This window comes from Drosophila navojoa, chromosome 4, assembly GCF_054131105.1.
Source record: "Drosophila navojoa isolate 15081-1374.11 chromosome 4, UAZ_NAV_1.0, whole genome shotgun sequence".
NCBI classification, from domain to species: domain Eukaryota; kingdom Metazoa; phylum Arthropoda; class Insecta; order Diptera; family Drosophilidae; genus Drosophila; species Drosophila navojoa.
The window spans coordinates 7,021,416-7,044,685 of record NC_142892.1 but is presented as its reverse complement, the minus strand read 5'-3'; the positions used below and the strand labels follow the sequence as shown (position 1 = coordinate 7,044,685).

General features: G+C 38.8%; 1 protein-coding gene across 8 annotated transcripts in view; it reads right to left on the bottom strand.

The window, feature by feature from the left end:
- Fhos (Formin homology 2 domain containing) overlaps positions 1-23,270 on the bottom strand; it is a 45,417-nt gene that overhangs the window by 7,234 nt on the left and 14,913 nt on the right. For 5 of the 8 annotated variants that reach the window (XR_001925569.3, XM_089260290.1, XM_018101703.3 and 2 more), the window contains exons 5-11: positions 4,256-4,365; positions 1,506-1,564; positions 1,261-1,445; positions 871-1,094; positions 575-796; positions 242-504; positions 46-183 (exon numbers count right to left, since the gene is read on the bottom strand). Coding sequence is in view for 6 of the 8 variants with exons in the window: in XM_089260290.1 (XP_089116416.1) it covers positions 46-183; positions 242-504; positions 575-796; positions 871-1,094; positions 1,261-1,445; positions 1,506-1,564; positions 4,256-4,365 (1,201 nt within the window). In the remaining 2 variants the exon portion in view is untranslated. Of the gene's footprint in view, positions 1-45; positions 184-241; positions 505-574; positions 797-870; positions 1,095-1,260; positions 1,446-1,505; positions 1,565-4,255; positions 4,366-10,810; positions 11,167-23,270 lie in introns of those variants that run through there. The other 3 variants (XR_001925570.3, XM_018101710.3, XM_018101709.3) reach the window with 2 other exon arrangements.

Here is a 23,270-nt window from a genome sequence, read left to right as displayed (position 1 = left end):
AGCAGTAAGCGATTCGCATGTGGAGCTAACCCACCAAGTACTTACCATAGCTTTCACGCAGCTCCCGGGCCGCAAAGATGCCATTGGCTGCCGCCTCCTCCTGCTCCTTGAGGAAGCTCTTGTGCCGCTCGGCGCGTTCACGTCGGCGACGCAGACCTGGTGTGACCCCAGCGCCATCACGTGCTGGAAATGGATAACAATTAGTTATATTTTAAATTGTTTATAGAGCATACGAGCCTACGTTTCTTCTCCTGGAATATGCCGTTGCTGAACTCTGTGGAATTCGTTGAGCCAGAGCTATCGTCCTCGTCGACTGTCGCCTGTGTGGGTGTCATGCGCAGCACCTGCGTGGGCAGCACCTTGGTCAAGGGCGCCGGACTGTTGTCTGTGCTGTGGCGACGCGATTTGCGTCGCTCCGTGGTGCCGGCGCCGGGACGATAGCGCTGAGTCTTGCGCATTGAGTTCTGCGGCAGGCGCTGGCCATCCGACTCACCATCCTCGAATCTGTTGAGCAAGTTTGGCAATCAATTAGACATCTATGTATATCCATAAAATATCTTAGTTATAGGCCTACTTCAACACCGCCTCGTACAGCTGCAGTTGATCCAGCAGATCGAGATCTGTGCCTGGCTTGGACATGTAGCGCTGTATGACCGTCTCCATGCCCTGCTGCTCCAGCAGATCACTCTCATCATAGAAACTGTCCTGATCCGTCAGACCGGCCAGTGTCTTATTTATCAACGATGTGGCATAGATCACTAGCTCTGCATCCGCATTATCATAGTCCTTAAGCAGTCTGTCAAGAGCGAGCACAGCAAGCGTGAGTGATCTAGATCTAAACGAGCAGCGAGATCGACGGCGATCGCTTACCTCATTATATTGGCCCAGGGCAAAGTGCCTTGAGCGGCGTCCACAGCATGAATGGCGCTCACTAACACATAGCAATTGGTCTCGGCATATTCCACAAACACGAGCAACAGCTTCAGCGCCGTCTTAACCACTGAACGGTAATTGGAGGCGATCAATGAGTAGAGCCACTCCATGGTGGGCTGATGCTTCATAACGCCATTCATGCCATCCACATAGAGCATGACCTGTCGCATTGAATTGACAATGATTAGCTTTGAGTGGTAAGTGCTGATCAATGATCAATGAGGAGTGATCAGTGAGTGAGCAGTGAACAGTGATCAGTGATCAGTGATCAGAAATCCGGTGATCGCTGATCGCTGCTCGCTGATCTCTGATTCGATCTTTGCTTACCTGGCCTAGGGCACGCAGTATATAGTTCTGATAGTTTTGATCGGCGCAATTGCCGACGCGCACGAGGCAATTGAGGCCGCCCAGTGCGACAAAGGCATGCACCAGATCCTTATCCTCCTGGAACACCTGCTTGAGTGAGAACAGAGCACGTCGCAGATCGCTGCCCTCCGATGATAGAAGTTTTTCTGCAAGAGTCCGGATCAATGAGGCGTATGCGCAACACAATTTTTAGCCAGCCAACTTACCTATAATCGCATGAACACGAACGCTCAGCTGTGTGCGAATAACCAAAGAATTTTTGCGACTGCAAGAGAGAGAGAAAGAGAGAGGGAGATAGTGTAGACAGAGTTAGAGCGAGGTAGTGGAACAAAAATTGATATTAATTTTGTATGTAATTTCATTAGCAATGGCAGCAAGACAAAGACACAGGCAAAAAGAAAACTAAAAGTAAAACACAATGGGTTAGCACCGTGCGGTGGTTCATTGACCAGTTAAGAACATTGATTACCCGCTGTTTGCTGCCCAGTTGTTGGCCATAATAAAAGTAATAACAAACGACGCAGATAATTGAAAATGGACTATGAAGCATCTGGGGAGCGAACGTAGCCGCCAATAAGTCGAGCCAAGAATTCATAATGAAATGTGGTCTCGACTCGAGACTCTAGACTCGACTCAGAATGCATACACACACAGGTGTGGCATGTGGCTGTGTGCATGTGTGTGTGTGCATGTGTGTGTGTGTCTCAGTGTTACTCAAGTGTCTTTGGCTGTGGACTCAGTTGCAGATTGACAAGCCAACAACAAGCCATCGACCCATGCGGGCCCCGTGCCTGCTGCGGAATTTTGATGCGTAGTGAAGCGAATGATTTGCATGCGAGCGCGCTTCCATGACTAATACGATAAGCATGATTAGTGGCCAGACCCAACCAGACCCAACCACCACGATCTCCTCCTCCTCCTCCTCCTCCTAGAACACACACTCATTGGCGCCATCTACTGGAGTGCTGGAACGCTAACTGCCCCGGCGACATATACATTATAATTTTATAATGCTCAAGGATCTGGCCAGGCATCTGGCCAGTGAAAGTCAGAAATAGACGCACGACACTACAAGCTAACTGCCCTCCCATCCCTGGCCAGCGCTCCCCTCGCCCAGCCGCCGACAGGTTCTCAGTGCACGCCTTGCTTATATTAATCCCATTATTTGAGCTCTGCCTGACTTGGCAGCATGGCCAAAGAGCAGCTGGCTCCCAGCTAACAGCTACCGAGCTTGGCCCATGGCCTGACGCGTTCGTCAGTTACTTTGGATCGCTGATCGCGGAGCTGACATCACGTTCCTTGCCCAGTCGCTAGGCAACCAAAAAAAATAAAATAAAAAGAAACGACATACTCTAACATATAGACGGGGCATAGGCGAATAAGCATAAGAGCTTTTACATATCTTTCATATGATAATATAGTATATATGATAATATATATATATATGTTGTGATTCGTAATTTTGAGAATTTTTTAATGATTTCTCTAAATATCAATAATAATTTTTATTTAGATTTAGATGTATATAAAAAAAATCCATTTTTATTTTATTATTTTTTTTTTTTTAGCCTCTACATACGTCTATATTTCATATATAAATGACTAAAAAACTCATACAAAAATTATCGCTACCTATAGATCTCGAAAACTTCAAAAGAAATAGATCAAATGTATATATATAAACCGTAACAATCAGTAATAAATGCAACTATTGCTGCTTCACTTCATTGATAGACTCTCAAATAATGCGATTAACTGTTGCATTCATTATTGATATATTCTAAGTACAATCGACATATCGCTTCCTCCATCTCCCATTCAATTGCTATTATATACACTTGTATTTCCCGTTTCAATTTCTATGCAATGCTAAAACCGTTAGCTGTAAGTGTGTGTGTGTGTGCAATCGACAGTCGCTTTCCTCAAATCCTATTAGAAGTCATCTCATTTCCATTTCCTTTCACATAACGTTCTCCTAAAGACTTCCATTTTCTATTCATATTCACTCTCACGGCTCTGCACTCATTCTAATTCCTGTCTATGACATAATAAACATAAAAAAACTTGATGTCTGCGAGTGGTTTATAATCAGTTAAGAGCTCGGTGTCTGCTGCCCACTGCAGTTGGCTGCATGCCACTGGAGATCATGCCGTGCATACCAAGCCGACGGACGGGCTAGACCAGAATCAGGTCCGATCTCACTTATGGGAATTATGAGCTGTGCGCACGACTGTCTCTATATACTTTTGCATTTGTGTGAGTGAACCAAAATATGACGGCCTACGTTTATGCACTTAAGCCTTTTGTTGCTGCAATGCAAATGAGTTGCAGCCGAAATAAAGCGAGAGAAATACGAATGAAATCGCAACAAGTTGCACGTACGTGAGATGTTGACGATGTGCCGCAGTGGCTGTGGCTGTGGCTGTGGCAAATGCAAATGTCCATGCCTCATGTCTGGCAGCGTGAGCAACTGTGCAAGTGGCAGGCATTTGGCCAGGTAGTCACAAGCTAAGCTGTTGGCCAGGTAGTCAACCGACGCGCTGTTTCCTGTGCCACAGATAGCGACATTTTTTATGGACAGAGCCTGACAGCCGCCAACCGCCAACCGCCAATATCTTTATTAGCGAATGGGAAAAGGCGGCCGCCTAGGTGTGCAAGCATATGTGTGAGTGTATAAGTGTATGTGTGTGAGTGTGGTGAAAGGCTCACAAGTGCGACATGCCACCCACGAGCAGCTGCCCCAGAAACCCAGAGCCACAGCCAAAGCCTGCGCCACAGCCAGAGCTTTCCCGTTTAAATGGGTTCAAGGTAAGCGCGTGCCGTACGAAAAACCAAAAAAAAAAAAGTGAAAATCGCCTTTGGAGCATAAATCAAAAGGCAGCTTTGGCCAATTAAAGGTGTGTGGGTGCACTCAGGTGTGTGCGGGATTAGAAGCAGTGGGCGTCTGTCTGCTTACCTGGCTTGTAGCCCCTCAATTTCCTCGCTCTGCTCAGCCAGCGATGATTCCAGATCCAGATAAGCGCCAAAGTCGCCATCCTTGTACACCTGAATAGCTGCGTCATCAATCTGCAAGTAGACGAGGAAGCAGAAGAAAGGCAGATTGTAAACGAAAGAAGACGAAAAAAAGGAAAACAGAAAACATCAAATAAAACCGAGTTCAGGCAATTATAATTAAAGCAAAAGTATGTAAGACTACCGAGCTACGCAGTAAAAGTTGTTTATGGCCCGGACTTTGGGTCTGGGGCAACAAAAGAGAAAGATGCAGATGCCACAGCGGGGCATAGAACATTTTTGTGAGTGACGGTTGCATTGAAAGTTGGCAGACATGATTGCCACAAAGATGCTGCAGCAGCAACTGCTGCTGCTGCTGATGATGATGATGATGATGATGATGATGCTGCTGCTGATGATGTTGTCGTCTGCTTCGACGGCTGGTCACCTACTTTTCACCGGGCAGCTTTCAGTTTTCAAGCCGTTGATTGCCATGGCCAAGCGCTTGATTGATCAAATCTTGAGCTCAGCGCCGACTTGGTTGGTTGGGTTCAGCTCCTGCTGCGTTCCACGCACACCAACTGCTGTCCGTCTCTCGTCTGTGTTTATGTTTGTTTTTTTTTTTATTGGCGCATTGAAAGTAATTATTTGTGCATTTAGAGAACAATTACCGGACAACATGGAATTATGTGTGTCGACGCTTGCTTAATGTGTGAAAATGAAAGAAGAAATAGAAGAAAATGCAATCGCAGCAGCAGCAGCTAAAGAAATCATTTGGCCAGCGCTCATCCGGGTAAAGATTACACATACGCCCCGTTTGTAGCCAGGGCACGCCCAGACCAAAAGGGAATTAACGCTGCAGAGGAGTAGCCATAGTCGCTCCCAAGTCTGGCCAGACACACCCCCAACAATAGCAACTACAACAACAACAACAACAACAACAAGGCAAGCAACAGCCACATCGCGTGCCCCAAGGTTCTTGTCTTTCATAACTTTTGACGCTGCACCCAGAGGCCATTTGGCAAATTAAAAGCTGCCAGCCAATGCATGGCCAACGACTCTTTGTGTAGGGCGAGCCCCAAAAAGAATAGAAACTATTTTACTTCTTTTGCTCAACAGGCAGTGGGAGAACTATGAAAGAACTGCGCATGATATATGGCATGGGGAACGAGAGAGTTGCATATGGTTACGCGAATAGTCCATTGTTGAGTGGAGTATATATACATATATATAGTGTATAGTATATATATTGTATATATTGTATCTTATAGGGTATTATTTGACTATATTTAGTATTATTTTATAGGGTATACTTGAGGCTAGCACTATAGATCAAGGTGTATTGCTAGTAGTACTACTAAATACTACAATCTACTCATGTAGATTAATTCATCGTAGAAAAAATATTAAATAATATAAGGAAAATCATAAAGAAAATTCATTAAGCTATTAAATATTTACCTATTTATCTATTTAATATCAATGGAATACCAAGATAATGAGAGCATTCTTATAAGTAAAATCTCTTAAGAAATGCAGCACTTTATGGTAGTAAAGAATTTCATGTGATAATATAAAGAATGCTATTGGCAAACTATTTTACATAAGATTATATATAATGTGACAGCGAAGGCATAACATAAATACTAGAGTATATCATAGTACATCAAGCATATAATCTAATAACATATACAGTATAAACATACTATATATAGTATATAATATTATAGTATATTAACCATAATAGGAAATGTAATCATAGGCAGACTCATCTGCTTATTCCCTTAAGTGCCTAAACCAACTTGAAATTTATTTCAAGAATCAGGCATCTAAAAATACTTTATCAACGGTAAACTTTAGCTTCTGGCTGGCATACTGCAGCTGACTAATAACCATAATTCTCATAGTTTAGTCACACGCTCAGCTCAGCTCTGGGATGAGTCGAACAATGAGCACAGGTAAACAATATGATTTTAAATAGCAGGAACCAAGCCGTCTGGCTGAGAGCTTCGTCATATCTCGAATTGCTCTATATACGAGTAAATATATCAAATTTCGCATGTAGTCAATGAGGAAAATGCTATTTTTTAGACTGAATGACGACGCGGCAGAGCCTGAATCAACCGAAATAATATGGAACATCAGTAATTCTGTTTTTGGAAGCGCTAATGCGCGATATTTATTGAAATTATGTGCGACAAACTATTTCCTATTGACTTTTATGTAAGCGTTCGCCTTAGTGTTTCAGTTCGACGGCAATCAAAAGCGAGCCAAGTGTTTGCCCACAAAAGAAATCGTAAATAGCCCCAGGTAACGCCGGCTGTTGACCAAAAACTATATCGACTCGCTTGTAATATTTATTTTCATAAATTTTTCTTTATATTTATTTATTCATATTTTGTTTTTATTTTTACATGCGAATATTCATTCACAGCTCTATGCAAATTTTATAGTTTTTTTTCGCTTTGCCGCTGTTGATTTTTGAGTGAAGCATGACAAGATTTTTAATCAAATTGAATTTCGCATTGGTCTTTGATATTTTTTGTTTTTTTCTGTTGCCCATTCAAGCGAGTGCCAAACACATAAAATTCGGCTATTGACACAGTTAAGGCAAACGAGCATAATCATTTTTTTGGTGGGGAGAAAATGTGAGCCCAAAAAATTAAAAAACTACTATGCTTAGGCAAACAAATTGGGAGTAATATTTATTTGGCATGGTAATAAAATGCGAATTAAATAAGACAAATAAGTAGTAAAAGTAAGTGAAAACTATTTAGAAATGAAATTTTACACAAAAATAAAAATTTTAAAATAAATAAATAAAAAAATAAAGTAAATAAAATAAGTATATATTTATTTTATATATATTTAAATTTTTAATTTATATATATTAAATATAAATAATATATATTATATATCATTTATGTATATAATTATATATTTTATTTATATATATAATTATAAAATTATATTTCATATAATAAAATTATTCATATATAAGAATATATAGTATTAATAATTAAAAAAAAAATATATAAAAAAATAATTAAATAAAAATATAGTAAAAAGTAATTTAAAATAATAAAAATTATAGCTACATATATTCAAAGCTAATTCAATACCAATAGAAAGCACAGCATAAAGAGCTAAGCCATCCTATATGACATATTAGTTAACCATATAAGTTAATGAAAACTATCAAATAAATTGACTTCAGGGTTTATTTGACATATGAATTGTTTACTTTTTTATGGCACATTCTTTGTGTTGGCCTCTGGGAAACGTGATCTTGATGAATGGCTCACACTTTTGCTTTCCAATCAATGGCCCCGCTGCCCAAGGGTTAATTGACCCCACCGACTGACCACAAAGTGTGGCATGCTAATTGAGGTTGAAAACCTTCCTCAACAAAGCAGCAAAAAAAAAAAAAAAAAAAAAACCAAAACAAAAACAAAAACTTCAAAAGTTTCGCCAATCTATGCAAATGACTTAAGCAAATAGAAAATGATGCGTCAGCTGGCAGTGCGTATGCTTAATACATATACTACTATATATAAAGATATATATGTGCGTAATCTTATAATATATGGTAAATATATTTAGTAGATATTTAGTTGAATGGAACTTTGATTTCACAATTGCAGGCAACAGAAATTGAATTAATATTGATTTTGAATGTGAGAATGACATAGGTAAATGACGCAATGCTCACATAATATACATACAAGATATATACGATATATATATAGACAGATATATGTTCTAGACTAGGGCCAGCACTTTGGCTTTTGTTACTGTTTACTGGGCCATAGACAAATCGCTTTGTTTCGTTTTTAATTTATTTGTTTCGTTCGATTTGATTTCATTTCGAATATAGATATATGTATATTTGTATTTAAAATTGATTGGCGCACACGCTCTTTAAGCTTATCTAAAAAAGAATGAGGTGACGTGCAAAAATAAGCAACAAAAAAAGAGAGAGAGAGGGAGAGAATGAATAAAAACTGAAATAAAACCAAAACAAGAAAAACCGCTGCGCCGATTGACCGCAACGAAAACTGATTATTTATATTATTTTGTATTTAATTTTTTTTTTTTTTTGTATTTTTAGATGTAGTGTGTAGAATGGAGAATCGGACATGACATCACCCAAAAGATTAGAAATCAGCAATTGAGAGGCGAAAATTTATGAACCCATTGTAATGCGCTAAATTTAACAAGTTGCAATCGAAGTCTCCCTCTACATACATACGCCCCTACCGCTGCCCCTACCGGGCACTGCGACGGTTTCTCGCTGCCCAGTCTCGCTGCTTTGGTGTTCGAGTCTAGTCGCTGACTAATTGGACAAATGGCATTCACAGCTGCCGCGCCTGCCACATAAATCTGCCTACGACAACATCCTGAGCCAAGAGCAAACAGCGAACTGCAAAGGCCAGATAGTGCCCAGAGTGCTCAGCCTCTAGGAAGTGCTCGACTAGGCAGCATCCTCTAGTCGGTGGCTCACTAAGCATTGAATATTTTAACGATATTCATCTGCATATATACTGCATACACAAAAGCCCATATACCCGCCTCAGTCACTCTACCAATAGTTACAGGGTATTTATGGAGAGGGAAAAAGAGAACGAGAACGTTGCATTTCCTTTTGCGATTTGCTCATTAGAATTTATTGCTGCCGCTTGTCAAGATTTACGTATCCTTGCCACAGAGCTCCACATGACAGATGACAGGCAATGGCAATGGGGTTGCATGTGGCAAGCTGCAAGCTGCAAGCTGCATGCTGCCTGCTGCTCGCTGCTTGCCTTTTGCAAATTAGTCAAAGTCAAAGATCGGCGGTACGAACAATGCCTCGACTTAGATAATTGCTGACCAAGGCTTTCTTTCACAATGCCAATGAAAAGTGCTGCAAGTTGTTTTTATCCCTCTGCGCCTTTTATTTCGCTTTGTGCCCCAACTTCCTATTAGCTGCAACAGATTGTGCGATAGCAATAAGTTAGCCGCAGGCCCACAGTGCCGGCTGCATTGGCCCCATCTTCAAAGCCAAGCCTGTCCATTGGCCATTGTCTCTGACGCTGAAGCTGACGCTGAGGCTGACGTGAAGTGGAGCTTCAGTCTTAGCCACGGCCTCAGCTTCAACCTCAGCTCAGCTCAGCTCAGCTGCTGGCAATGCATCATTTGTTAAATATTAAGAACAATAAAATATAATAAGTGGCAGCTAGAACTGCAGCATGTCGATCACTGAACTAAAGTCTTGGGCAAGCCAACGTGATATACCCTGTAATCTAGGCATAAGTATTGCTAAGGAAAACCAATCATGATCTAAAATTAAATTAGGCTAATTTGTTAAAGTTAGTCACGCTTAAAGTTTCAGTTAGAGCATTAACTTTACATTTGGAAAACTTTTCCGGGAATTCCGCTGTCTTTTCCCATTATCTCATCTTTAGCATTTGTTCATCTGCCATGTGTCAGACAATGTTTATACTTATCAATTATTGCTATGTAAATAGTTCAGCTGCTATACTGAAAACTTATTCATTTTGGTTTTTCCATCACATGGAAACGAGTACACTGAGCGCAAATAGTCTTGCTTTTGACCTTCAAAATCGTCGCCATTTATATTTTTAGCAAAATTTGAAACTATTGTTTATGTTCATATGTTGTAGTTCTTTGATCTTTGCTTTTCATGCGAATTTTATGGCTTTGAACTTGTATTTTATGCAAAATTTCAACTCACATAATATATACATTAATATTTATACCCAATACAATCGACAAATGCGCTCTGGGAAGCAAAATAGGCGAAACAAAAACGTATAAAACAAAGGGAAGTCAAAGAAACACTGAGTTTAAAAAGTTGGCGCACATAAGAAGTATTCATAAGCATTTCAGATTAAGTGTGATATTTCTAAATATTAAATATTATTCATTCAAATATATTTATGTTTTATAACTAACTTAATTAAAATTACGTTTTTGTCGTATTTTTTTTTTTTTTTGAAATTTCATCAATCAACGTTCACATACTTTTACTAGTAAATAATGTTGCATATCATATCCAGTTTTAGACCAGTAGTCGAATAAACGATAAACGCGATCTAGTCTTATAACTGTATATAAAAGACCTTCTACTTTGCCACAATTAAGAAAAGAAAAGAGAGAAAAAAAAACAGAAACTATGCAAAAAATGTAATCTCTATAAGCTCTATACATATAGACTATATATCTGCAGATAAGCGCTATGCATGTGTCTCATAAGTGGCTATTAAAATAAAAATAAAAAACAAAGTATTGTTCCCTCGAAGTCGAAGTCGAAAAGAAGAAAAAAAAATAAGTAAAGTCAAATAGCGTTTAAGCTAACTCAAAACAAAAGAGAAACGTGGATGATGCAGATAAGATAAATCAAGGCAGAGTACTTTTTTTTGTGCTTTGCTTTGTTTGCTGGCTTGCTAAGTATGTGTGTAATGGGATATTTGCTGGAATAATGGGAAATTTTTGGTTGATTGCTTATTGTGATCCTTACGCTTTGCGGTGCATTGAGCAGCCTCAGGATGGTGGCCAGCTGCGTGGAGAGGGGCATGGTGGTGGCGAAGGCATACGTCGGGGCACGCACTGGTATCGGGAAGGCGGTGCTTGCCGACAGCGGATCGCTGTCGAGCAGATACTGCACACGAAGGGTGATTAGTTCGTCGGGTTCCATTTTCACAATCATTTTGCGGCACGAAAATGTTCAACTGAGATTTATCAGCACTTGGTACTTTTCTGCTCTCTCTCGCTCTCTCTTTAGGCAATTGCGATGCGTTGCAGATTTTACTTTAAATATTCACATTTATTCACATTTTCACCGAATTGTTTTTTTTTTTTGCTTCCGCTGGAATGAACATTTCACATTTTGATTTGTTTGCTTGCAATTTATTTTAATTTTGATTTTGATGTCTGTGCAGACCGAAATGGAATTTATAAATCCGTTGCATAATTGTCGCTCTCTCACTCGCACACACACGCACATTGCGCAATCTTATGCTAAACGCTGCAAATTGCTGGCTCCAGCCACGCCCACTTCTCACACAACAACTAATCGTAATATACACACATGTGGCACACATATAATTGCTATGCGAACCGGATCGCTCTCTGTAAATATTTGCCTTGATTTCTGGTTCGCTTTTGCTCGCCTCCTCCTACTCCTGCTCCTCCTCCTCCTACACCATCGACTAACGGTTGTGTAACTTTCAATTCAATGTCAGTTAACAGCCTCGCCTCTTGCTGTTCGCCAAACAAACCCCACCGCCCCGCTCACTCCCTCTCCCCCACTACGGCTCTTATACATTCAGCTGGCATAGCTCCATTGGCTTCCAATCAAAATCAAAAACAGAAAAGAAAGAAAGAAGAAGATATATACCTAAAACATGACAAAGAGAAAAGAGCAGAAGCAGACAAAAGTCAGCGGCTTGAAGCGCTCTTCATGTACCGCTAAATGGCTGTCGGAATGTGCGTAAGTTGTTTATGCAAATGTACTAGTTGCTCTTGCTTATGCTCTTGCTCTTCTTCTTCTTGTTGTTGTTTCGTTATATGTATGTCGTAGTCTGGCTCTGAATTGGTGTTGCTGCTCGTCTGTGGTTTATGACCAACGGCTGCCTGGCTGCCTGGCTGCCTGGCTGACTGCCGTGCTGGCTTCTTTGTGCCACATAATTGCTTATAACGTGACTCTAATGAGCTCTGCTCCAACTGCCCCCCAAAGACACCGAGCACTTGTCTAACTGACATTGAACTCGTGGCGGGTCGAAAAATGGTTGGGCAACACAACTTGGCCAAAGGCTTACAGCACTGTAAGGGATATTCATTGAAAGAAATGAAGAACCAGGAAGTCTAGAGAGTATATAGGAAAATGGCAGCTATAATTCATATTATTATTATATATACTTAATATTCGAGCAATATGAATGTTTTATCTGCTTTCTTAATTCAGCGAGCTTTAGTAATAAATATTTACATTAGAACTTTATTCAGCGCTTTCATGTGCTTCAGGCCCAACTGAAATGCTTCAGCATAAAACAATCTTACAAATTAGTTTACGACTTAAACTCTTAACAGCTTGCCTAAGCTTCAATGATCTCTTAAGCCAACTTAATGAGCTTTCACAATGATTACTCTGCTTTAGTATTTTTATGCTAAACTACTTTTGGCTCTTTTATTTCCTGAGCCCCAATCAAAAGTACTTGAATTGCCATAAACAACTTTATGCATGAGTCATTGTCGGAGCTGAAATGGAAGCTAATTAAAGCTTAGCTACAATTAACTTGTTGGCTCTCGGTTAAGTACCACAAATATTCATAAACAATAAATCAAATTCCAAATTGGAATTCTATACAGAGAGCATTAAATCTTTTTTATGGCTCTTATTGCCAGTTCGAGTAGTTTTGGCCCGCTTATTAAAGCCAAACGCTTTGTAATTTGTGTGTGCTAACGTATAATTTCATAAATATTTGCCACTAACTCTTGCCACTTGTTGACTCGGATAGCAAAAAAAAAAAAAAAGAAAATACTTAAAGGCGGCATTTAAAAAGCCACAAAATAAAGAGAAAGAGAGAGAGAGAAAAGGCAACAAACTGCGCTTAATTGCAATAATTCATTGCGAAGCGAATGCGAAACACAAATTAAAACGAAAACCATAAAAAGCTAATAAAGTACTCTACGCAACAAAGAGAGAACAAGACAGAGGCAGGGAGAGAGAGAGAGAGGGAAGCAGGGCGAGATAGAACAACAACAAAAATGAAATAAAGAGTTAAACAAACGTAAACAGCTGTTGGAGCTGAGAAATTCTTGAGAAATGCGATTTAAAAAAAAAAATAATAAAAATGAAAAGAAAAAAAAATTATTAAAAAAAAAACAAAAGCACGTCATTAAGTGTCGAGGGTTCTCAAAGCAGAAACAGGAAAAAAACGAAAGAGAAAAGGGCAAGAAAAATGAAAAGAGAGAGAGAGAGAGAAAAGGCAAAGGAAGTGCGCGCAAAACACGCAACAAAAAGCCAAGTTTAAAGCTAAAATGAAGGCGGAGCAAGCGGCCAAAAGAGGCAGCTGCCGTTGCGGTATTTAACCTTTTTACGCGAGAGAGTAATGGGGTAGTTTGATTTCATTGTTAAATATGTGATATATTCAAGTGATAAATTGTGAAGGAGCTAGAGAGTTGCATAGCTTTATATAGAATCAATGGGTACAAATTATACTCTAAAGTGAACTGAACTTGCTTCATGAGCTGTCTTGAATAATTGAAATTTATATGATAATTAGCTAGTTATAATAAGAGAGAACAGTCCCGATTTCTGCTTTGTATGTACTTGAATCTCTCTCTCTCTCTCTTATCTTATAAAACTCTCTTGGCTGTTAAGAGTCCAGGCAATGCTCTAGCTGAGCTCTCTACACTACCTCAAAGTATTCTCTGCAGGGTATTCCAAGTTCGTTCTCTACATTCTACCTCAATAACTTTTTAAAACACTTCTCCTCTATATGCTGCTGCCAGGTTTCTGCTGGCTGTGGGCAGGTGTGTCAAAAGTGGTTTACAGGAGGTAACAACAACAGCAACAACAACAACAACAGCAGCAACAACAGCAACAACAACTACAACTTGTTCTCATCATGCAAAAGTCAGCAGCAGCTCGATTTGTATATCAGCATTTTTCTTGGCTTCGGCATTTTAGCCAAATGAAATTGAAAATAAGTTTTCAATGGAGGAAGTTTTACTTTCACAGAGGCGGCGCGAGAGTGAAAGAGCGAGAGAGAGAGAGAGTGAAAGGGAGAGAGACAGAGGGGCCAACACGCACATGGGCAGCAGCGGAACTTGCCTGGGCCAATTTGTAGGGCTTTGTAACGTGGCCAAAAAAAATAAATAAATTCGTTAAGTGGCAAACGCTTTTTGAATATTTGGCCAACTTCCTCATGGGCAACGTGCAAAAATTTAATGAAATTAAATAAATTTTGATAGTTGTGGCGAGTAAACGTTGCTGTAAGTCGTTGCTGTTGTTGTTGTTGTTGTTGTTGCAGTTGAATGTCGCATATTTAGTTACAAATGACGACAATTTCTGTTGGCCATATTAAATGGTAAATAATTTATGCAAATGTTGCAAGCAGCGGCAGCAGCGGCAGCAGCGGCAGCAGCAGCAGCAGCACTGCTTGCAACACACAGACTGGTGGCACCCACAACCAAAATGTTAACGGTACTTGTCAGTTAATGAAACCCGCCCGCTGGCTCAAGGAAACATTTTGGCTACGGCTCTTTGGTCTCCTCTTTGTCTGTCCTTGACTTGGCCAAATGAACTTTCACTTTTTTTCTTCTTGTGTTGCATGTTGCAATATTACAGCTGGCTGGCTGCCTGCCTGACTGCCTGACTGGCTTACTCTTCTTCTTCAGCTGCTGCTGCTGCTGCTGCTGCTTCCTCTTCTTCTGGCAGCTCCTGATTGTGTGCCATCAATTATGTAAATTTTGTTCATATTGCTTTTCTTGCTTTTGGCTAATAAGTTTACAACGAGCCAAACTAATTGACAGCTACTGTGTGTGACCACGCCCACCATACGTGCATAGACAATAGATGGTGAATTGATAATAATAAACATAACATTCGCATTGTTACATGTCTCTCTCTTTTTTGTTTCTTTGCCATTTTCTGATAGGAAATGACAACAGGAAGTTTTTATCAGCAAATAGCTTTGCTTTGTTTCCCCAGCTGATTCAGCTAGGCAAGGGAAATATTTATTAAAAATATTTCTGCAGTTTCTTTTAATGATAGCCAGTCAGATTTTTGTATATTAATAAAACTCCTTAACTAGACTCTCACATTTAGCTAGAATCAAATCGTATTCTGAGCCACTCTAGAAAAACAAATACCAACATTTGGTGACACTCTAATCTTGGAATAAGCATGCGAATAGCCTTAACAAATATTCATTAGCCAGCAGATCTCAGTTAAGCACAATTCTAACAAATTCTAGTTAAATAAAAGATTTAACTAAAGTCTGAAAATGTATTTGATAAGCTTTTTTATGACTCTCCGAGGCATATCTAAAGAATTTCTAGTACCTCAGCATGCTGTCTCTATTATATAATACGCAACATGAGACGCACGTGTGTCTCGTCTCTCGTTTGATTTTCAAGTTCAATTTGATTTCGAGTTGAATTTCATTAGAATTCTTGTACTGGGCTTGTCTTATCTGCAATCAAATGTCTACACAAATGGACAAGAGCTCAGATATAGACATAAATCACACACAAGTAAAACAAACAATTTTCGATACTTATCGATTTCGCAAATAAAGACATAACAACAACAGCCAAAAATAGGCTTAGAATATTCGCAGAAAACAGTAAAAAATCACATTTGGAAGAAGGCGAGTTGCGCTTGAGCGATTAGCAAATATTTTTGAGGCAGATATGAACTTGAAGCGAACCACATACATATATAAAGCAGAACAGAATGCATATATAGAAAGAGAAGACAGGAGAGCAAAGGACAGGGAGAGGGTAAAGAAATATAACAATATTCGGAAAGCCAGTTGAAAACGAGGCACATTCCAAGACAATTTGTCATGCTTGCGGCAGCAGCAGCAGCTAGAAGGTGCACAAAAAGAGAGAGAGAGGCAGAGAGAGAGAGAGAAAGGGAAGCAGTTCCAAGTTAAGCATATGCATTTTAACCCCACCAAAGGTGCAAACAAACAAACAAAACAAATGACCAAATAATTAGAGAAGTCTAAGACAAGGGACAGATTGAGAGACAGAGGGCGATAGAGAGAGACAAAGAAAGACAGTGAAAGACAGATGCAGGGAGAGTCCGGGTGGGGGGAGTTGGGTTAACAATTTGTGACCACAAAAAGTTGTTTGACCTCTTGACTGACTGACTGAATGACGATTGAACGAATGCAGCACATAAAATTGTTAAGCGGCTGCATTTAAAAATAATTTCAGCTGCCAATAAAAGTGGATAACAACAACAACAACAACAGCAACAACAGCTCGTCTAATAGGGCTCGAAACGAGTTTGTGCGGCACGGAGTGCTAGAAAATTGTGTCACGTTGTTGCTGCCACAGACGCAGTTGCAGCGCGCTATATAGATAGATCCCAAAGTCCCATATTCCCCCGCCTCATGTCTCGGCATGCCAATGCATAATGTGCGTGTGCCCAGCTGGACTTGGACATTTGATTTATTATAGAGTGAGACAGACACAGAGAGAGAGAGAGAGAGGCAGAGAGGGAGAGCTAACCGATTTTGTATGCGTGCTATGGGCCAAGAATTTCAAGAGAGCTGAAGAGGTGGAAGAAGCTCGGCTAAGCAGTTAAAACGGTTCACAGTTAATTATAGCAAATTGTCAAACGGAAACGATGAGTGCGACGTGTTGAAATGTCACTTCCTAGGCTTAAAGCTAATGTTAAGGCGATTGTCAAAGTAGGTGTCAAAGTGATAATTGCAAAGGCTGTGGGATCGGGGTCAGCAAGAGCAGAGCACTCGATATATATATAAAGATAAACATAAGTAAACAGAAATATGCTAATGCTGCACAGATGGAGGAAGCCTAACAAAAGAGAGGAAAGACAAACAGTGAGCGAGAAAGAGAGAGCGAGAGAGAGAGATGAAGTTGAAGAGGGCGAAGCTGCATTCACAATATGCATAAAACGGTAGCACTTAAGCGCATCACAATAGCTTTGTGGAGCATGTGGCACTCAAACAAAAAATTGTATAAATTATGCAGCTTTAAGATGAAAGTGTTTCACGTATAGAAAAATCCATGAAAAATGGGCAGAAAGAAAAATAAAACCAAATTAGGTTAGAAGATATCAAATGTGAGATAGTGTAAATAATTCATTAGCAAGAAGAGATTATAACAGTCAACAGAAATACATATTGGAGTCAAGATTGAAAATGGAGTTTGAGAGTTAACAGAAAATTGGAAAAAAGAGAGGTTTCATATGCTAGAGGAAGGTTATGGTATAAGTATAGATAAAAGTAGAGGAAACGGTTAGGGGAACTAGTCAGAACTAAATAGTTAAAGGCAGAAAATAGTTCAATCAAATTTAGAGTAAATAAATATAAGTTTGTTTATCAAGTTCTTAACTAGTTCCAGATTTTTCCTATAGAAAGATCTGGAACTATCTATGAGCTAGTTCACCTTACTTATTTCTTTGGTTTTATCATTATATTTAGCTAATAAACAGAATAATACACACATTAGACGAAGAAGCCCCACTTTTTTGACTGGTTCAGTTTGTAATAATGAATATTATATTATTAAATTTATGGTGAAGAATTGAATCTTCAATCGAATTTTATCACACACCAAACACCATTAGCTTCATTCGTCTTCGGGGTAAAAAACTTATTCGATTTGCTAAAAACAATTCAATTTCAAAGAAAAAATCAGGCCACAGAGAAATGTTTTCGCACAGGTAGCCAAATCGTTAACCACAATTTAATTTTGCAGAGGCGAACCTCAGATTTTGTATGCCTTTGTATAAGTTTGTCTACCTTTACAACATCTGCATTAATGATACGCAAAATCAATTTGTGGTTTAATTTCGTATATATAATATCTTTTTATGACCCACACGATGGCTCCTTAAATGCAACATTCAAATTTTTTAATGCCCACTGCAAGTATATAAATGCACTTAAAATATATTTACGAGCATTTCAGGAAAGAAAATATGTGACGAAATATTTTTAGCTGATTTTGATTTTGATGGGCAAAGTCATATAAAAATAATAAGAGAAACCTATTCTACCTGTTAGATATTTGGTCATTTTTATAGATCTGCCAACTTGTTTTATATGTGTTTCTAAATTTGTAAATCTGTAGATATATATACTCGATAGATATAGATATATGTATGTATTTATAACAGCTCGTTATTTAGCCCAGTTCACAGGTCTCCGTCTTCGATCTTCCTGCTCTCGCTTGCAACTCATCTGCTCTTGGACATTTTGTGGTTATTTTTAATGCAGGCGACATGAATTCTTACAAAATATCACACACACACACACACACAGATAACAAATTAGTGGAGCAAATGTGTGTGTGTGTGTGTTGTTGTTGACGGTGTGTGAGTGCGTGACTAATATTTTGATTGCATTGGGCCAAAAAACTTGGCCACGATGCAAACGATTGTGCAATCAAAAAAGGCAACAACAATAAATGACAACAACAACAATGAATGACAACAACAACAACAATCTTAAGGCCCGCTAATCAACGTAATAATAAAGGCAAAGCAAAAATCGGTTTCACATTTATTTCACTTATTTGTTGTTTGTGCTTTTGGCAGTGTTTGACAAAACTTTTAGGTAAATGACCTACATTTCCCCTATCAGCCCCTACCCGTTCCTCCACCTCAAAAATTTTCAATTTTAATGTGTGACAGTTTTCACATTTCTGAATTGGAATGAATTTGTAGAATGCTTTCCCCCTGTTATTTTTAGCAAATAGCTATTTTGTTTTGTTCTCTTTTTAGATAGTTTTCTATGACGAAATCGCAGCGCATTAATCATACGCAGTGTGAACACGAAAAAGAAGAGCAGGCTGAGACATAAAAAAAAGTGTGGAAATTTATAGGAATATCAGAGACACCGTTGGCTCAACACTCGACTGCAGCTGCAACTAAAAGCCAAATTTCGGAATTTCTTTATAATTTGCTGACCTAATGAGCCAGCTAATGCCTTGGCCAGCATCAATTTCTATATCATTTATAAATCTAATGCGTCTCTTCTCTCTGCTGCTGCTGCTTCTTCTTCTTTGAGCGTGTTTTCACTTTAAGCCATGATAAATTGCACATGTTTATTGTTGATTGTTGATTGCGGGTTGTAGCCAGCTTGAATGTTGGTCTTTCCATTTCGATTGCATCTTCAGTGAGCAGAAGACAAGAAATGAAAAGCTTGGAAATTTGTATATACATATATACCCTGTAGGATCACTGCTGATGCGGGTATACTGATGTGTGGAATATCTATGGTATGGTATAACTGTTTATCTATAATTCTTTTATTTTATGGTCTATGCCAAATATCGATATTCCCTCTCGATTTTATTATAAGAAATCTATGCTCATGAGAGGATTAATATTTTGTAGTTTTCATTATAGATATCAATATACCAGAATTATTACAGACTTTGCTCTTCAGCAGCCCAACAGTTAAATGATATTACAGGTAAGTGATATTATCGATAAATATCGATATTCAGTTAAGCTATTGGAAATTCAACTTATATGAAAGTTACTTAAACAGCAGCTCTCAATAGATGTTCTACAGGGCATCTGCTAGTCCATCACTGCCCCATATAATCTCTTATCAAACAGCAGCATTGCATTTTCGAACATAAATCAAATGCTGACGACTCATAAACGCACACACACACACAGAGTATATTTATTGAATTTTATGATAAATATTTAGAGACAGACCAGAGAGCTGGCCAGACTCGACTAGAGACTGCTGGAGCCAGGCCTGATACGATGCGCCGTTCAGTCAATGGGCCGTGGTCAATGGTCAGGCGCCTAATGTGACGCGGCGTTAATTTTATGCAGATTTCATGCCCAGGCGTTTACGAGTGTTGCAAAGCATTTGATAAATCGCCATGGCGTTTTGGTATTTCTCGAACGTTTTTCATTTTTCTTGGAGGAGTGCGAAAAATGTGTTGCAATTTGTACGAGCTGCAAGTGGAGGTAGCTGCTGCTGATGGTGTTGCAGCAACTTGGCAACCTGACAGCTGCCACTTGATTAGAGACCGTTCACAAATTTATGGCCCAGCTACGCTGGCAAGGTCAAGTTGAGGTTGATTGATTTGAAATGCAATTTTATCGTTTACAAATTCGAAACGCATACGAACTTTGTGCACGTATTCAAATGGAGTTGATTGCGCCGAGGAGCGTCTTAAATTATATGGGAGCAGGAGATTGATGGCCTTTTGATTGATATGCTCGACTTCAGCACAAAGAGTGTGACTGGAACGCTTCTCATACTGAATACATAACGGTAGATAATAACTGTTCGAAATGTATGCTTATGTATGGAAGTGTTTGTTCGAAATGACCCACTCATAATTATGGTTTATGATGCTGATTCATGATGATAATTGACGATAATGCTCACATTTCTAATCGTATTCCTAATCTAGAAAATGAAATATTATATGATAAGGGTTCTTCCAAGTAGTTCAATGAATTATTCGTAATGCAAGTCCAGGCAGAGCTGCTCCAAGTATTTTTTATGAAATGGTATATACTATTCATTTGGCTCTCTTCGCTCAGAGACCTCCCTCAACCCATTTCGACACCTCTGTTTGTCCCTTACAATATGCCCATCATCTTGACACACAATACAAAGAAGTTAAAGCTCTCTGATTGATCTCGACCTTAACCAACCTCACGATATTTCAATTTGCATGCTTATACAAAATTTCTTTCATTATGAAGCGTTTCACTCCGCACTCGTATATCTTCCAGTTTTTTTATCCCCGGTCTCAAGGTCGCAGCAATTTCGCAATGCGGATCAATAAACGCAACGCTCCATTATATCCGCATATTACTCGATACTCGATATTCGATACTTGATGATACTCAATGCATTGTAATAATTTTTATTGCTTTTTTGCGTAAAGCGGAGAAAAACCGCAAAATCGTTTTGAAATAGCTTCAGTGATTGGCCGAAACCAATTTCAGTTTTGTTGTCAGCTTTAAGGCAGATGAGCAAGGCCTGTGTTCCTAAGTTTTCGATATCTATCGATTTGAAGCCGAACGAACAACTTCGTTTGACTTAATTGTTTTTACGGTCACTTTTCTTGCCATAAACATTTTTATTGACCGCACAATCAAACTGCTTTGCGTTTTATGTTGTCTTTTCCACAGCATTCAACAGCAACAACAACGTAACATAATCAACTTTTATTACAAGTATTGAAGAGGGCATTTTTACAGGCGATAAAAATCACAGAAATTTGTTGAAGCTTACTGATAAGCCATGAAAGCCAACAAATGTCGAGTTATCACTTCATTAGCCAAAGCTAAGACGGGCTAAGAAACAGAGGGAGAGAGAGAGAGAGAGAGAAAGAGAGGGGCTGAGATCCTCAAATGTCTGTGTTGGGTGCTAAGAAGTCTTGATGAAATATAATTAACAGCATTATAAACTAGAAATCCAAGCAGCAGCCATAAATATTTTAGAAAGGCAAAAACAAGATATTAAACCATTGATGGATTCCATTATGGGTTAATAAGATAAGCATAAAATAGAAGTAAGAATTACCGAAATGAGGAGTATATTATAGGAATATATATATGTAAATATTTGATATATACTTAATATAATATATACAAATATATATCATTTTATCTATCTATAGAGTACATCTCTAACATGAACACGTTAAGTTTATCTATATATGTCACACAAGTCATTATATCTAATTAGTAGAAATATCTTTTATCTACCATACAATTCTTGTACGTTCTTTTTCGATTTCCGATATTTAATGTGATTTTGAAAACTAGAATTTTGGCTTAGGGCAGCAGAGAGAATCAAGAACGCTTCTTAACATTGACAAATTACAAGACACAAATATTCTAAGTAGTCGCCGCCGCCGCCCAGCGGGCACTTGACCCACATTTTGAAGAAGAAGAAGCATAAGGTACGCAAATGAGCTCGAAAGCACAAAAAAACATATGAATAATAGAGACGGAGCAACATATGAATAATCGTTAAGTACATATATAGAAATATATTTACATATATATAAGCTATTAGTAGAATTTTTTTCCAATGTTAAAGAACTAGAAAATTTCTTGAAGCGATCTATGTCAAACGAAAGTAAGAAGAAAGAAAATTGCATGCAGTGTTGGAAAAATCAATAACAGTAGAAAAACCTTCGTGCTAATGGGTTATTTATTTTTATTTCTATTTTCACTGTAGCGAATACCCGACATGGATATACCACATGGAAAGATATGCCCGATGTTATGGCTCTGGTGCTTTGGTGGTGGCGTGCAACAAGCAACAACTGACCTCAATACCATTTAGCAGGGTGTTCAAGCTGTGAACGAAAGGCAGCAACTATTGCAAAGGGGCGTGGCATATACATATACAGCCACACACTAACACTTTCGTTATTAGCACACATACTATATATGATATATAATGGCTTAATATATATACATTATATTATTATTATTATTATTATATTAAGTGAGCAAAGAAATGCAAAAAGCAAATTACACGCTAATGCGCTTTTGCAAGCGCCTTCATTGTTAGCTAATGAGCTAATGAAATTTGGCTATTTCGCATAGATTAGACTTATGTAAGCCACAAACGATTTCCCACGCACAATTGACAAAGGCCAAAAATCGGCTTACAAATTGAAAAAACAACAACAAGAACAATAAAGCAACAACAACTCTGCGAGCCATAAAGTTCGTCATTCAAGTTAATTTGACATGGAGTTCGAGAACCGGAGTTACGAGATTAGAACGCGTCTCACCTTGACTTTGTCTGAACAACAACAATGGCAACAACAGCTAGCCTAAGTAAGAAACCCAGTTGAAAGATAAGCGCAGCACAGATAACGTTCAAAACTAACCAAACAAACAAATAAACAGAAAAGAGAAACGAAAATGTGCTTCAAATACAGTAGAGCGCAATAATAATGCACACTGCGAATTCTAGTTGCTTCGCACTCTGCCCATCTCCCTCTCCCTCTCCCACTCTTACACACAGCTTGCCGCAGTTAGTGTAAGCCAAGTGCTCTTCACTATTCCTTAGTTCAGTTCTACCCCGCTCTCCACCACACGCTGCCCTCTCTATCTATCTCTTGCGCTCTCTATCCTTCTTTCACCTCGTCGCTCTTCGCACAATTAAAAAAATTGGATTAGCGCTGCTGAAGCCCAGCAGAGCAAAAGAAAACAAAAATAAAATAAATGTAAAAAGTAAAAAAAAAAATAAGAAGAGTTTGCTTTT